Genomic DNA, 17,186 nt, shown 5'->3' with positions numbered 1-17,186 from the left:
TACATTCAATCAATAAGATTACATCCAATACCTTGGTTATTAATCTAGACAAACATTATAGAAACTAGCCAACAATCATGGTAACAGATAACAATACAATCAAATTATTAACTGAAATCATTTCTGAGAACAAGTAAATAACCTACAAGAACAAGAGTTCTTGGATGAAGAAGATGTTGATGGATGATGCCTTGATGTTGAGCCTCTTCAAAGAGGTTGGAATTCTCCAATTTGCTCCTGAAAATCGCCTCTAAACTCTCTGGTTCGTATTCTCTTATGAAACAGTCCCAAAAATGAACCTTTAAAGTGGAGAAATTAGGTAAAAAGCAGAAAAGTCGGGTACACCTACTACGGGACGTCGTCCTAAAAGGCAGGACGGCGTCCCGGTATAAAGGGCAAGACGGCGTCCCGGTTCCCTTAGACGGCGTCCCAATTCAAAGGCCAGGACGGCGTCCCGAATAACTAGACGGCGTCCTGGTGGGCTTTTAGGCACTGTTTCGTTTTCTTTTTAATTTTAGTTCATTTGGACGAACCCTAACATATCGGAAGCCTTGTTTTATCATTTTAGAGTGCTATCTTGACCCTAACTCGTATCGGGATCAACCAATGTCATAAATCATCGAAATTCTTTGCAAATCATTCTTCCGATACAATATTCGCGCATCTTGGCTTATCACTTGTAGATCACCTTCATTATCTTCGATTATAGAGCGTTTTAAGCGATATTGCGATAGATATATATGATGTAATTGAGCAATATCAATTATTATAGCGTTAAGTTTAGTTACCATGGTGCTCTATTACGTAGAATCTATCGATAAACTTTTGATGAAATCTTGTGGTCCATCTTTATATACTTATGACTCGAGCAATTAAACCTATAACTCACCAACATTCGTGTTGACCTTTTTAGCATGTTTTATTCTCAGGTCCTTATACTGCTTCCGCTATGATGTGCTTGTGGCTTGCATGGAGTCTCTCATGCTTTGTTTAAAGTTTATTGCATTCGAAACAAAACTATGTTGTGTAATAAATAATTTGGCTGTGATGTCAACCTGCATTATTAAAACTTATGTATTTTGGGGATTTGCTTATACTTAAGCACTCGCCCACATGTTTATAACTTTCTATGTTTAGAAAGTTGTTTACTTAATGAATGCAATATTTTATCAAAACGTATCATATAGAGGTCAAAACCTCATTGTGAAATCTATGAATAACGTACCGCGTCAATAGCGATTTTGACCTGTCGTTACATTACTATAAGTGGAAACTTTCTATAAATAGTAACCTTTCGAAAATGGAAACTTTTCTCGTGAACCGTCACTATTAATATAGTTGCTATATTATAAACATACTCTTTGTCTGTTAGACAAATTTCTGATTAAGTCTATATATCTCTAGGTTGAGGGGCTGGTCATATACTCTAGTTCTTTTCATTCGTGGAATTATCTTCATCTTCGATTTAATGTGAACTTCATAGCCACGCTTTTACATACTTTATTGAATTTTATAAATTTTGGGATGAGACACATGCTTTCTTTTGAAATGATTTACAATTTAGACACAAGTGCCTAAACTTTTTGATATGCAACTTCATGAGACTTTTGTCAACTTGTATTGATGATTGTATCTTTACATGCAAATTCCCGCCATAATATCGTTAATTGCTGGAATTAAAATGTTACAAGCTTAATTATTGTGAGTAGACCTATTGAGAGCGACGTCTCTACCCATTGACCGATCGTCAAGGGGGTACATAATAATGATTACTGACACATGTACAGTGTCAGGAGTTAATGTTTAGCTCGATATTATAACTCATGACATATTGATTATTTTGATGTTTTGAACTAAATCTTGTGGTCTAAAACTTTATTATGATTATTAAACCTATGTTGTTCACTCAACCATTGTGTTGACATTTAAAGCATGTTTGTCTCATGTGACGATTAGCTTATGTGCTGTTTGATGTTGCTTTGTTATGCGTGCTGCCTTGCATTGGAGTCTCGCATATTATTTATCATTTATTAAACACTTGTCATTTGCATTAGATTTATGATGTACAACTTTATTTACTTCCGCTGCTACAATTATTGTTTAATAAAACGTCTCATATAGAGTCGTTCTCTTTATATACTTGTATTTTGGTATTGAGAAGTCACATTTACCCCGGTCCCATTTAGGGGTGTGACATAAAATACCTGCAAATCGATGATGTTAAGAAACATGTAACCGATAGTTCTTCAATGATGATTATCCGTGGTTTGTTTATGATGATCAAGATATGATACTAAGCAATCCTATGCTACGATTACCTTCTATCCAATATGAATTGATACTTGTATCTTTTGACATGGATAATGAAGCTAGTTGTTCTTTGGTGTTTGTTATTATTGCTAGATATTTAGATTTGCCTAGTGTTTTAGCTGTTGTCCTCGTTAAATTTGGTTTGTAGGCAATTTCTTTGAAATGTAGTCTGGAAGATTTAAGAAAGTGAACCATACGACTAGTAACTTGTGTCTATAGCTACTCGTTTCGTAACCTGTCAAATGTTGTATGTACGGATACGATGATCCATCCCGAATGAAATTGATTCACTAAGATAGAAATAACGTAGAAAATAACAAATATAATAGAATACATACCTTCTTTTACTTGATAAACACACTAGTTAGTTACAAAGTTTCAATTAGAAGTAGGATTACATTAAATAGTTACATGACAATTAGACATTAAATGACATTCCTGAATCTATAAGTGTTCATAAATTGAAGCACTTGAGACCTAAGGTTGGGGTAACCCATTTAATTCAGGTTGTTGATTAGGAAGATATTTTGAGATGATTAGGCGCTTCAGTCTTACCAACCCAACAAATAACCCGTGACAAGGAACGTGTGAGGCTGGTACCAACAAGTAGCAGTATTTATATAAAAGATTTGAATTTACTCGGTTTCATCATACAAAATAAGAGATACTATAATTTCGCTATACCAGGCAATTGAGATTCAAATTCTAAAATTTGGTTGGGTCTGTTGGGTCAAGCTAAATATTTTGTTTCGCGTTTTAACGTTTCAATGTGAAAACTGAAAAATATGAATAAAAAAATCTGACCCGTTTGACGCATGATCCGTTTCGACCCAAACCCATTCGGATCTCGACAAAACCCGAACCAACCCATTTAGACTAGAACCATTTGACCCATCTAAATAATCTGAGCCATTTGACCCATGGCCATTTCAAACCAAACCCATTTAGGTCTCGACCCAACCCGACCCGTTTGTCAGGTATGAATTTTGCTCACTTTAGTGTATATATAAATAATCTTACCACAATGGGGAGAATGGAGAAGACATGCTAAGGAAAGTATAAGGCGAACTGTCAAGAAATAAAAAAACACAAGAAATTTAATGGCTATACATTAATTCCTGTATGCATAAATAAAAAGACATAAAAGGCAGATTTTTTACCCTAATGTAGTGCCTGAAAGAAAGATCCAGTAGAAAATAGTGAAAGTCCATGTCAAAAGCATAAAGTATGCTATCCGGAACCAAGGGAATCTCTTCAAATCGAAAACATTGGTAAGTCGAAGTGAGAAATAGAAAAAATTTCAAAGCTAGTTAATTGGTAGGAGTATATTATCATACCAAGTTATTTAGTGCAGTCTCGACGAGCATGAGCAATAGATTCACTGAGTGAATGCATATCTACATTATAGGTCATCAACACAAGAAAGAAAAAAACGTAAACAAATTATATGTTTGAAATTTAATAACAAAAAATATTAGTAAACATATACTAACCGAATCCATATTAGATGTGTTACGGACAAGCGGGAGAATCTTGGCAGCCCAGAAAATACTAAGTGCCAACACCATCGCACCTGCCTGCATCTTTTTTTTTTTTTTTTTTTGAACGGCAAGCTTGCATCAGCGTATCATTTATTTCAACGACACTCATCATTTGCACACACACACGTTCGGGCAGGAAACCCGAACCATATTACAGGGATCCGAACCTTAAACCATCCCGAGAGACAGGCTGGTCGGATCTGGGTCCTGAATAGGTCGGTAAAACCTTCCCACGGGGCAACCCGGCTTATGGTAAGTAAGCCTACCACGGGTATTTTTAAAGAGTGGGACTCGCACCTGCCTGCATCTGAAAAATAAAAATGGTTGTTGCCATTTTTTTTTTTTTTTTTTTTTGTGGTTAAGGAAGACGGACAAATCTTATTAGAAATTTACCTGGAATATGATCTGCAGGTAGCGAGTCCAGAAGTCAGCAACTTTTGTTCGCTCCCGTGGGCCAATAAAATCTATAGAATTGTTAAATATAAGCTACTTCAAAGCATGATCTTCATTAAGACGTGGATAATAAAAAAATAAAAAATAAAAAATTTGAGAAATCACTCTCTCACCAGAATCTTCATGGAAATGCTTATAGCATCCATATGATGACAGCAAAAATCCAATCTGTAAGTTAGATAGTATCTTGATAAGTATAAGAAAAAAAGACTATCGTTACAGACAGATAAACGGTGATGAAGAATTTAATGATGTTGAAGAATCATACCCAAAAGTAGAGGATATTCATTGTAAAAACCCAGCTGCAATCAGCAAAAGAACAAACATTAAAACTAAAAATATCATATGGTAAATTAAAAATGAATTCCATAAAATTGCTTATGAGCGTAGTCGTTGACTCCTGGGTCAAAATCCAAAATTCTTCAGTTGGAAAAATGGGCGGGTTTATGGGCATGGATTCGGGTCAAAGCGTGTTTGAGTCTAACGGACAAGTTATAAAAAATAAGCCTGAAAGTTCGAATTCTTCCAAAATTGTAAAATGAAATATTCACCAATATCATTATCTGTGTAATTGTAATCATCATCATCTCCTCTAATCAAAAGAATTATGTTGATGGTTAACTACACCAAATTGTAACATATCTTTTCATTTTGTAAAAATGAAAGCAGTTAATATGTTTAAATTATGGGTTTAGTACTTAGAAGAATCGTGTCACATTATGATGAAATTGACCTTGATGTTGAGCTACATCCAAGTACAGATAAGTTTACAAACGTGGTAGAACCCCTGTTTATCCGAAACTCAAATGTTTGGAGTCAAAGAGTGAAGGATTTGTCTTTACCCAAAAAAAAGTTAAAGAGTGAAGGTTTTGTATTCAATCTAATGGAGAACTCAACTAAGAAACATAAAACGGATCGATGTGATTTACGAGGTTAAAAGACACGGGGACAGAAATGACCCCCATCGGCAGCATTAAGAACTCATGGTTGAGCCCTAGGCCATCAAAAAGCTTGTCTCTTCGTACTTGAATGAGGTCATCTTAGGTTGTTATATTTAAGGGTGTTGTTGAACAAGCAAATGATGTGAATTGCATTCCATTCTTTTGCATGTATATGTCATTTGTCGTTAAAGTACATACGATACGATAAGGTGTGAAAAAAGCATCTGCGATAAGGGTGTCGATAAGGTGTGAAAAAAGAACTTACATTGTATAGTAGTAGAATGGTATTCCTCCATTATCCTCGACATGGTAGATGAGGAGAACAAACAAGAGAAGAAAACTAACGATTCTGAAGACCAGTAACACCGCCGGATGAATGCATTTGAGTGAAGGTTTCCAACTATCATCTTCATACAAAACATCTTCATCTTCATCGTCTTGTACTTCAAATCTAATGATTAAGTACACAGCAGCAGCGCTAGTAAAAAAAATTGTAAATGTACACACAAATGCTCTCCAATCGAACCAGTGAGTCCACATTATTATTAGATGCTAGATAATATATATTATTAGATGATAGATAATATTAGATGATAGATAATATATATATATATGGCCTCATCTGATAATCATTTAGCGACATTATTCTTGTGTAACACGAGTGTTTGTCTTTTGACGATTTCTGTATTGTGATATAAACATAATTTAACTCAATCTTTTAAGATATTATAACAAATTCAGTAACCAAGTAACCAAGACGTATGTTATTATTAGGACCATGCACTTATTCAATTTCAAATATTAATGGCTACCGACCGTGTGAGTTGTGACACATAATCACTACATCAAAGTAGCTAATTCTTCACGTTAATTTCTTTTACGCATATACCGAGTGTGAGATATTTTTAAAATTTGCTCACTTCCAAAGATGTAACGATTTATTATCGTATATTTAAATATCTAGTAATAAACAGTGTAAAAATAATTACACAACCGTGAGGTTTATATTAATAATAAATTATTAAATTATATCTATTATTCTACGAGTATGTTTTGAACATATATCATCTTGTTAAATGCTAAATTCACATATTTACTCACATGAGTAGAGTAATATCAAATAAGCTCATTTTAAACATACATACCCATCAAATATACCCAATTAATTAATTTTTAGCATTTATAAGTTCCAATAGTTTAATTATTATAAAAATAAACATTTATAAAAAGAAAGAGAAAGAGCCAACGATCATACCACTATTACGTACTTTGTATATTTTTCTTTTTTGAAGAACTAAATTTTTTTATTGATTAATACAGATATCCAGGAAAGCACCAGAAGGGAATACCAGAATCTGACCAAGAAAGAGGATATAAAGCAAGACTAATACCCCAAATAGCCAAAAGAACAACACAAAAATAGTCATTCTATATGTCTTGACTTCACCAACTGTAGACCTCACCATCAATAACACCTCATTTTTTTTATTGTTTAAAACTCTTTTACAATTGTTTCTGCGCACACCAATACGTACTTTTTTTTATTGTAAATATTGTAAACCATATATATATATATATATATATATATATATATATATATATATATATATATATATATATATATTTTTTTTTTTTTTTTTTTTTTTTTTTTTTTTTTTTGCAGTAAAGTAGCATCCAACAACAGCGACAAAAAAAAAATAGGGTATACATACATGATTAATATTGATCGTGATTAATATTGATCAGGACGAAAGAATCAGGACATTCGTGATTAATATTGATCGAGCAACCATGGGCTAACAAGAAGAAAAATAACTAGAGTGGTTAATTATTTGTCGCTGGAAAAAAATTAGGGTATATATATATATACACGTGATTAATATTAGAAAATTAAGGAGTCTAAGTTGGGTATATTTGATGGGTTCGTATGTGTAAGATGGGCTTATTTGATATTACAGTACTCATGTGGGTAAATATGTGAATTTAACACTTAATAAGGACATATATATTTATATAGTCATATAAAGTTTTAAAATGATCATATCATTATTAAACTAATTACCCTTTAATTTTCATAATGATGATATCATAATTATATATTAATTTAATTAAAAAAATAATAGGAAATTTTTTATAAAAGGAAATACTAATCTCTCATAAATTATAATTTTAATTTTCAAAAAAAATTTAAAAGGCATTTATTATTACTAATTATTATTATTATTATTAAAAATAAAAATACTCAACTTTAAGCGAACATTATTACTATTATTATTTAATTTTAATATAATAATTATAATTATAATTATTAAATTATTAATATTCAAATATGAATTCTTTTTACGAAATTTATTACGTTACATATGTATGCGAAAATACATGTCTCTATGGGGTGTGCATGGTACGGGAAGAACCGAAGACCGTACCGGATCGAACCGACCTTTTTCGGTCGGTCCTTAGTCCATAATTTTACAGATTTTCGATCTTCGGTCCGGACCGAACCGGACCAAAACCGAAAATGACACTAAAAATACCCGAACCGTACCGTACCGAACTGAACCGATAATATTTGGTCCGGTCCTCTGTCCATGTTTTTGCTTCAATTTGGAATTCGGGACGGAACCGAACCGAACAATTTTGGTCCGGAACCGTACCACGCATACCCATATCTCTATATATATCTGTAAAAATAACGACAAGATTCTTAGTCAAATGAGTCATTAAAATAAATGACTTCACCATTTACATTTACTTGATGTCTAAAACATGTCAATAAATTGTTTCGTTTAAACAAACCCGCGATTTCACGGGTCATATATATATATATATATATATATATATATATATATATATGTTAAAAACTCTATTATTTATTAATTATCCTGTTTTATAAATTATAAATTATAATTTGTAATCCATCCGTCCCAAATCTATTGTCTATTATTTTATTTTGAGATGTCCCAAATTAATTGTCCAGATTCTTTTTCCACTGAGAGGTTATTCTGAAGAGAGAAGATATATTATTGCTGGAATAAGAAGTTAGTTAAAACTGATCGTTTTTTTGTGAATACAATATATTTGGGACTGAAAGGAGTAGTTTTTTTCATGAATTCATTAGAGCTTTCAATTAGGTCATACATTCTCCCAATTCAATTAACACCCCTTGTTGGAAATTAATATATTTTCCCCCAATTTTACTACGGCTATCAATTAGGTCATATTTTCCCTCATATGTTCTTAAATGTTAAATCTGATCATGTCCTCGATCATATATGGTGGGTTTCTTCATATATGTCGAGGACTACAACGAGAATAGGGTTGTTCTTCTAACTGGGGGCACAGGTGGAGTTGGTATGATTTTGTTACTTCTTTATATTAGTGTAATTAATTAAATTGTCTATTACACCGTAGTGTATTCTAGTTTTGAAGTCACTTCGTTTTCATGTTACAAGTGGTATTTATGGTTTTTAATAAGTGCTAATTTGGTTCAATATTTGGGTTTAAAATTGGACAAGTCAAATTTGAAAATTTGATGGTTTTATGCTATAGATCGTGGGTTAAATTTTTAAAAGCTGGTGCCTTTTTTTATAAATACAATTAGAAATTGGATATGCTATTAGAAGATATAGAAGTGATGCTAAATTGTTATTGGATTTAACAAAGTCTTCTCATTTGTGTGCATAACTTTCCTTTAGGTCATATATTGGCATATTGCTATGTCTTTCGTTCATGCATATGAGTTTTCTACATGTAGTCACTGACTGAGTTAGCAAAAGCATGTTCTTGGCATGAGTAGGCTGGGTGGAGCTGGTGCAGTGGCACAACTTGTATCTGATGTCCCCTTGCAGTCTGTTGAGGTAACCCATTCATTTGTACCATAGCAGCATTTGAAACGACCCACCCATATTTTTGTAACGGGTTGGAATTGCCACATACTAATTAAGTAAATGATGTTCAGGGGGATGCAAGTGAAAACGGATATTATCGGCCTGCATGGTAGAACTGGTCAAACGATGATACAGAACGTGAAGTAGCTAAGCTTATGGTAGAGGATGTTGGAGCTCCCATGCAATTTCTTCAGTCAAAAGCACTCTGCATTATACCCATTTCACTCGCTTCACTTATCTACCCGCCCGATCAACCCGACCCAAATTCTCTGGTCAAACCCGAACCTTCTGCACCCTCTTAGACCCCTAGTCCATTGCAATTTCTTAAGTCACTTATCTTCAAACCCTTGTTCAATATGTCGTCTATATCTATTTTTATAACTAGTAGTACTTTTTACTGTTTTCAGTCATTTGTGGCATTGTTATCGTAGTCATATATATGCCACAAGTTTTGCTCCCCGACCCAAAAGTCCACTCCATCCCATCTGGCATGACACATCAGATATGATGATGATGATGATGATGGCATTTTGTAAAGTGATAGGGGACCTTGATCATTGTGTGCATGCATTCCTTGTTTTAATCTGGGATCGTGTGGGAATTTGATTACTTATGCGATTAAAATGTATTCTAAGAAAACCTTTTGACATGGATAATGAAGCTAGATGTTCTTGGGTGTTTGTTATTGTTACAGAATAGATAGATATATCAATTGCAACCCAACTATAATCCAAGTTTTGACCAAGAAATTGTGTGTTTAAAATACTACTACTAATTAGTTTTCATGAAGTCTGACCAGGAATGATGTTTTAGACATGGACACTTAAGAATTAAAAGGTCAAGATGGATAAATATGGTTGCCATGAAGTACCACCCATGGCACTTTTCCCACATCGTGTTGGGGTAGAGGGGAGGGGGATATGAGATTGGTATGGGTATCCTCTTGAGCACGCAGTTGAGGGACGGGTATAGCAACTGCGGGAGATGATTGCGTGGGTGGTTAAGTATCCTTGGATGATCTCCAACTAACTGCTGTCAAAAAAAAAAAAAAAAAAATTTATGCAAGCATGATTGAAAGGCAGGAGAAGAAGGAATTGTTTTAGATAATGGAGGATGGGGATATGTTGAAGTTTTTGTATTTCATATTTTTACAGCCGACTTCTAGACCCGAACATGTAGAAAACTCATATGCATGAACGAAAGACATAGCAATAAATAACATAAAGGAAAGTTATGCACAGAAATGAGAAGACATATTAAATCCAATAACAATTTAGCATCACTTCTATATCTTCTAATGCCAATAAGACACACGTCTCGAACTAGTTAGATAGTGTTTGGATGTGTCTTTAGTGATTATGTGATATTGTATCACCATCTTTAATCATTGATCGAGCCTCTTTTGTTACGAGTTGTAATAATATAACAATGTCATATTCCGATATTAGCATATTTCAGATAATTCTAAAATTAGTAATGAATAAAACAACAAAGATTGACTTTTTTATGAGAAAGCGAAAATGGTTTCTCCATTGGAAATATAAGTATTTATTTAAGGTTACAATAAAAGGGTCAATGAGCAATTTTATTCATCATTAGACGATATTTTTTGATGCATTGGAAATATAAATTACACACGAACGTTCAATCGCACTAGTTTTAAATAAATACAGGTATTTGTTAGTACCAGGCTCACATGTGATGTGCTACGCGGCGTTTTTTCTACTTGTAAAACTGAAGCAGTCCATCATCTTAAAACGTTTCCCTAATTCTATCCAACAAGCGTGAATGGGTAACCACAACCCATAGCTTTACTTATGTGAAGTCTTTTAGACCAGAATAGATATCATAAGTATTACTTAGTTGTGAGATTATGAAAACTTTTACAGATTTAGTATGTTGATTGTGTGTAACAATTATTTATTAGAATCGTATTATATTTAACTACGTTTATTGATTGATGTAATTAAATCTCGGAACTATTGAAAAAGCCATGATTCAACATATTTTGATACTATAATGATTTTGGTTTTAGATATCAAGTTGCTACTGGCTAGATAATAATAATAAATGTATTATAGTTCCTAAGTTTGATGGTGAGCGTATTGGAAGGATCTATTTGGGTCAAAATTTGAATTTGTGTTAGTATTGGAAGAATCTATTTGGGTCAAAATTAGAATTTGTTTCCTGTACTGATGTGGTTTGATAGCTCAAATTTTGAAGGAATATATGTTAGATGTTTGGGTATTGCTGCCAGGATCAGAAGAAATTGCGGAAGGAGAAGGCTGACTTTTGATAGTCAAACAGAAAAGTCAATTAATGAAGATTTTGAATGAAGGTTGAATAATCATGTATTAAAGTGTTTGTGGTATGTTATTTATATTTTCTGGAGGGTTAGGGAAAAATATTCAGTGGTTATGGGTAATAAGAAGCTTGAATTGCAATGGGCAATGTTGTACAGTTTGACTATTTTTAGTCAAACTGAGATGAATGGTACTTTTTTGTGCATATTATGAAGTGTTTTTTGGATGATGGTAGAGATGTGGAAAGCGAATCTGAGCATTGTTTTAAAGAGAGTTGTGAAATGGCTGAATGGTCATCAGAGAATAAAAGAAGATACTTTGACTTTGAATAGTCAAATTTTAGTTTATTTTGTTTTGGTTTGGTTTTGAATAGACATTCGAAGTGGTATAGGAAAGTGTTGATAGGTAATTTGTTAGTGTATATGGTTTGGTTATTGTGTTAGTTATTTTGTGTGGTTTACATGTAAGTGTTCGGGAAGTTGACTAAAAACATATATTTGGGTATTCTGTTGTAGTCTTGTAAATGACATTTCTGACCACACACTTAATAAAGAGATGTTTGGAGGTGACAATTCCGACCCATGTCACAAACTGTCCAAGAACTAAAACACAATCTACTAGACTCTTCTGTTAGGAAGAGGGGATCGCCTGGACGTTGGGAGATATAAATTTGAGAGAGAAACAACTCTATTACTCACAAGAATAGATTTACAGAGTATTACAAAACTCTTACAAAAAAAAAACTCTCAAAACTCACACACACTCTCTAGGTTGTGATTACACTTCTCTGAGTGATTTGGGATGATTTACAACTGAGGTTTGCACCTCTATTTATAGTAAAAATTCTATGGCGGTGGAATGGTGTGAACGGAGAAGGTTGGCGGCCGTCATCGTCATCAACTTTGCTACTTCCATATGAGTTGTCAAGGTTGCCTACTTTGAATATCTAGAAGGTGGGCTTCTAGATTGTAGGCTGGAAATCTTCAATTCTCCCCCTCCAGCCGAATCCACAAACATTCCAGTTATGTCTCTGCATAACTCCAACTTCTCTCGAGTCACCACCTTTGTTAACATATCCGCAGGATTCTCCTTTGTATGGATCTTCACTAGTCTCAACAGTTGTCGATCAATTACCTCGCGTATCCAATGATAGCGAATATCAATATGTTTTGTACGGGAATGGTACATGGAGTTCTTGCTCAAATCTAGAGCACTCTGACTGTCACAATGTACCTTGTACTCCTTTTGCTTGATTCCAAATTCTTGGAGATAACGCTTTAACCACAACATTTCTTTTCCAGCTTCTGCGGCAGCAATATACTCTGCTTCAGTTGTGGATAATGCAACACACCTCTGTAGTCTTGACTGCCATGAAACAGCTCCCCCTGCAAAAGTGTATATGAATCCTGAAGTAGATTTCCTACTATCAGGATCTCCGGCCATATCCGCATCTGTATAGCCTTCCACGATTGGATCAGCTCCCCCGTAACAAAGACATAGATTCTTTGTACCTTTAAGATATCTGAGAATCCATTTTACTGCATCCCAATGCTCTTTCCCGGGGTTCGAGAGAAAACGACTCACCGTTCCCACTGCATGAGCAATATCGGGCCTTGTACACACTATCGCATACATCAAACTTCCAACTGCTGAAGAATATGGTACTGAAGACATCTCCCCGATCTCTTCCTTGGATGAGGGACAAGAACTCTTGCTTAACTTGAAATGGTTGGCTAATGGAATGCTAACAGGTTTGGCATTGTTCATATTGAAACGTGAAAGCACTCGTTCAATATACTTCTCTTGAGATAGCCATAACCTTTTATTCTTCCTGTCTCGGGTTATTTGCATTCCCAAAATCTGTTGAGCCTGTCCTAAGTCTTTCATGTCAAAAGACTTAGAGAGTTCCTTCTTCAGTTGGTTGATCTTCGTTACGTCTTTCCCTACGATCAAAATATCGTCTACATAAAGTAGAAGAGCAACGAAATCTCCTTCAGAAAACTTCTGAATGTAGACACACTCATCTGCTGCAGTTTTCTTGTACCCGTGACTCATCATGCACGAGTCAAACTTCTTGTACCACTGCCTAGGTGCCTGCTTCAAACCGTACAAACTTTTCTTCAGCCTGCATACGAGGTTATCTCCTGAAACCTCAAAACCTTCTGGTTTCTCCATGTAAATTTCTTCATGTAAATCTCCATGAAGAAAAGCTGTCTTTACATCCATCTGTTCAAGCTCCAAGTTCATACTTGCGACCAATCCAAGTATGACTCTAATTGAAGTCATCTTGACTACTGGTGAAAATATCTCGTCAAAATCAATCCCTTTCTTCTGTTGGAATCCTTTGACTACAAGTCGTGCTTTGTATTTCACCACTTTTCCACTACCATCCTTTTTCAGCTTGAACACCCATTTATTTTTCAGTGCCTTCTTCCCGCGTGGAAGTTCTACAATCTCATAAGTTTGATTTTTCTGCAGAGAATCCATCTCATCCTGCATTGCGAGCAACCATTTTTCTTTATCCTTATGAGTTACTGCTTCATGAAAACTCTCCGGTTCTCCATCTTCAGTAAGTAGAAGGTACTCGGATTCTGGATATCTACTCGATGGAATCCGACCTCGTTCAGATCTACGAACTTCTGGAACATTCTGAGGAGATCCACCATCATCTTGACCTTCTGATGGTGCTGGAACGTCTGGCAGATGGGGTTGTGGCTCCCCCTGCTCAGCACCGTCATTTTCCTCATTATCTTCTACTTCTGGCATTTCTTCTTGCACTGAAAATTCATTTCTCATGAATGATTCTGTTGTTGCCTCTGGCACCTGAGCAGCAACATTTGACTTCTGAGATATTGTGGGTTTTTCAATATCTTCTATTGTCTGGCTTTCATGGAACACCACGTCTCTACTTCTGATCACCTTTTTCTCCTTTGGATCCCATAATCTGTATCCAAATTCTTCATCTCCATAGCCTATGAATATGCATGGAGTGGTCCTTGCATCCAGCTTCTGCCTGAGCTCTTTGGATACATGTGCGTACGCCAAACATCCAAATACTCTTAAGTGAGAGTATGATGGATCCTTTCCAGACCAAAGTTTCTCCGGAACTTCAAAATTCAGTGGTACTGATGGAGATCGGTTGATCAAATAACAAGCGGTTCTGACTGCTTCTCCCCAGAATGGCTTTGGCAGCTTAGCCATACTGAGCATGCTCCGAACACGTTCCATGATTGTTCGGTTCATTCTTTCTGATATACCATTGTGTTGAGGGGTACGTGGGACCGTCTTCTCATGTCGGATGCCATATGATCTGCAATACGCATCGAACTGCCTGGAAGAGTATTCACCTCCATTGTCGGATCGAAGACACTTTAACTTCTTTCTTGTCTCACGTTCTACCATGACATGAAACTGTTTGAAGTAATCCAACACCTGGTCCTTCGTCCGCAAGAAATATACCCACACCTTTCGAGAAGTATCATCGATAAACGTTAGAAAGTATCGATTGCCGCCAATTGATTCAACCTCCAAGGGACCGCAAACATCAGAGTGTACCAGACTGAGTAACTCTGATTTTTTCGTTGAAGAGGAATTAAACGAGACTCTATGCTGCTTACCAAACAGACAATGATTGCAAGGATCTAGCGCAGCATCCTTGTCTACATTGATAAGCTTCTTCTTTATTAGGGTAGACAACTCTTTCTCACTCATGTGACCGAGTCTCTGGTGCCATAAATTTTGTGAAGCCTCCTTTTCTGCAACATTAAGGCTGTCTGTGCAGATCTTCACATGAGTTTTGTATAGTGTGCCACAAATATGTCCTCGAGCGACTATCATAGCGCCTCTTGACAATTTTCATGTGCCTTTACTGAAATGACTATCATAGCCCTGTTTATCGAGAGCTACTCCGGAAAGTAGATTCAGCCGAAGATCTGGCACATGGCGGACATCCTTCAGAGTGATTGTGCTCCCGGAACTTGTCTTTATCTTGACATCACCAATTCCGACAATCTCAGCGGAACTGGAATTTCCCATCTTCACAGCTCCAAAGTCACCGGCTTTGTATGTTGTGAAGTATTCTTTGTATGGAGTCACGTGGTAGGAAGCTGCAGTATCTACCACCCATTCCGCTTCTTCTCGTGAGACGTGAAGGCATGTCTCATCATGGGTTGAACAATAAGCTACATCACCTGTGATAGCAACTAATGTTTCTCCACCCTTATTCTTCGGCTGTGAACTGCTTTGACCTTGTTCCTCTTTTAATCTATAGCAGTTCTTCTTCATATGTCCCTCTAATCCACAATGATGGCATTTATATGTTGGTTTTCTGCCATCAGCTGACCTGCCCCTGCTCTTGCTTCTGCCTCTCCATTTATTTTTGCTACTCATTCGCTGTCTCCCCCGATTCTCTGTGACAAAGGCATGGGTCTGATCTGTGCCCATGTCCTTTCTCCTTGCCTCTTCACTGAATAGGGCATCCTTGACCATTGACATGGTAAGTTTGCCATTCGGTGCTGAGTTGCTGAGTGTTACTACCAGCGTTTCCCAACTATCGGGAAGGGAACTAAGTAGCAGTAGCGCCTGAACTTCATCGCCAAGCGGCATCTCTACAGACGATAACTGGTTGACCAAGTTCTGAAACTCACTGGTATGCTCGGCAACTGAAGTTCCACTTTTGAGCTTCATGTTGACTAAACGCCTCATCAGCAGGGCTTTATTCCGAGCAGTCTTGGCCTGGTACATGTCCTCCAACTTTTTCCAGAGGACATATGCGTCTGTCTCTTGTGCAACATGGTGGAAGACACTATGATCAATCCATTGACGGATCTGACCAATAGTTTTTCGGTTTGATTTCTTCCACTCTTTCTCTTTGGCAGAATCAGGGTTTATACCCTTCAATTCAATAGGATCGAACAAATCCTTACAGCTAAGGAGATCTTCCATCCGAGGTTTCCACAGCGTGTAGTTTGTTGCTGTGAGCATAATCATAGCTCCGGAAGATGATGTTGACTCTTCTGTGGACATTATCACCTTAAAAATAATTTTTCAACACAAACGGGGTTGAATTGTAGAAAACAGAGATCACCGTTACGCCCGGAACGGTTGAAAATGGTGGAATAGACACTTCGCGGCTTAAATTCCACTTACGGGGCAAAATTATAATTTTTATAAACTTCAGGGACCAAGAATGAAATTCTGAAAATTTCAGGAACCAAATTGTAAAATTTCAGAATTGCTACAGTACCGCTACAGTACTGCTGCAGTGACTTGCTACAGTGCCGCCAGCTGCTACAGTGAATTGCTACAGTGATCGTCTTCTCCGGCAAAAATTCCGGCACCGGTCGTCTTCTCCGGCGAGATTCCGGCGAGTTGACCAAACTTTGACCGCGTTTTCTGGGCTCGTTATAACTCCGTTTAAGTCGCCGTTTTTTGCGTTGGACTCGGTTCGACGAGACGAATCCAATGGTACACTCAAAATTGAATTTTGAGAAAACTTCCGAAAACCCAAAAACTCAACCAACGTCTCTAACCAAGCTCTTGATACCACTTGTTAGGAAGAGGGGATCGCCTGGACGTTGGGAGATATAAATTTGAGAGAGAAACAACTCTATTACTCACAAGAATAGATTTACAGAGTATTACAAAACTCTTACAAAAAAAAACTCTCAAAACTCACACACACTCTCTAGGTTGTGATTACACTTCTCTGAGTGATTTGGGATGATTTACAACTGAGGTTTGCACCTCTAT

General features: G+C 36.1%; 1 protein-coding gene and 1 long non-coding RNA gene across 2 annotated transcripts; one reads left to right on the top strand and one right to left on the bottom strand.

The window, feature by feature from the left end:
- Positions 1–2,954: 2,954 nt before the first annotated feature.
- On the bottom strand, positions 2,955–4,631 carry LOC139859505 (uncharacterized). Its single transcript, XM_071848288.1, has 7 exons — positions 4,573–4,631; positions 4,418–4,472; positions 4,245–4,315; positions 3,804–3,893; positions 3,648–3,707; positions 3,471–3,562; positions 2,955–3,378 (listed from the first exon to the last, which is right to left on the bottom strand). The coding sequence occupies exons 1-7, from the start codon at positions 4,591–4,593 to the stop codon at positions 3,327–3,329; spliced, it is 441 nt and encodes a 146-aa protein (XP_071704389.1). The 5' UTR covers positions 4,594–4,631; the 3' UTR covers positions 2,955–3,326.
- A 3,757-nt stretch (positions 4,632–8,388) lies between these two features.
- Positions 8,389–9,447, top strand: LOC139859503 (uncharacterized). The gene is made up of 3 exons (XR_011763144.1): positions 8,389–8,596; positions 9,000–9,102; positions 9,204–9,447. It is a non-coding gene; the product is annotated as an uncharacterized lncRNA (long non-coding RNA).
- The last annotated feature ends 7,739 nt before the right edge of the window (positions 9,448–17,186 follow it).

This window comes from Rutidosis leptorrhynchoides, chromosome 1 (assembly GCF_046630445.1).
Source record: "Rutidosis leptorrhynchoides isolate AG116_Rl617_1_P2 chromosome 1, CSIRO_AGI_Rlap_v1, whole genome shotgun sequence".
In the NCBI taxonomy this organism is placed as follows: domain Eukaryota; kingdom Viridiplantae; phylum Streptophyta; class Magnoliopsida; order Asterales; family Asteraceae; genus Rutidosis; species Rutidosis leptorrhynchoides.
The sequence above is the reverse complement of the archived record's forward strand: the minus strand, read 5'-3'. Positions and strand labels throughout refer to the sequence as shown.

What these genes read in the sequence shown, in the direction of transcription:
- LOC139859505 (XM_071848288.1), bottom strand. Translation starts at nt 4,593, where the DNA reads ATGAATATCCTCTACTTTTGG. An exon ending in TGAATATCCTCTACTTTTGG is followed by an intron (nt 4,473 to 4,572) that starts GTATGATTCTTC and finishes TCTAACTTACAG; the next exon opens with ATTGGATTTTTGCTGTCATC. An exon ending in AGACTGCACTAAATAACTTG is followed by an intron (nt 3,563 to 3,647) that starts GTATGATAATAT and finishes TTCGATTTGAAG; the next exon opens with AGATTCCCTTGGTTCCGGAT.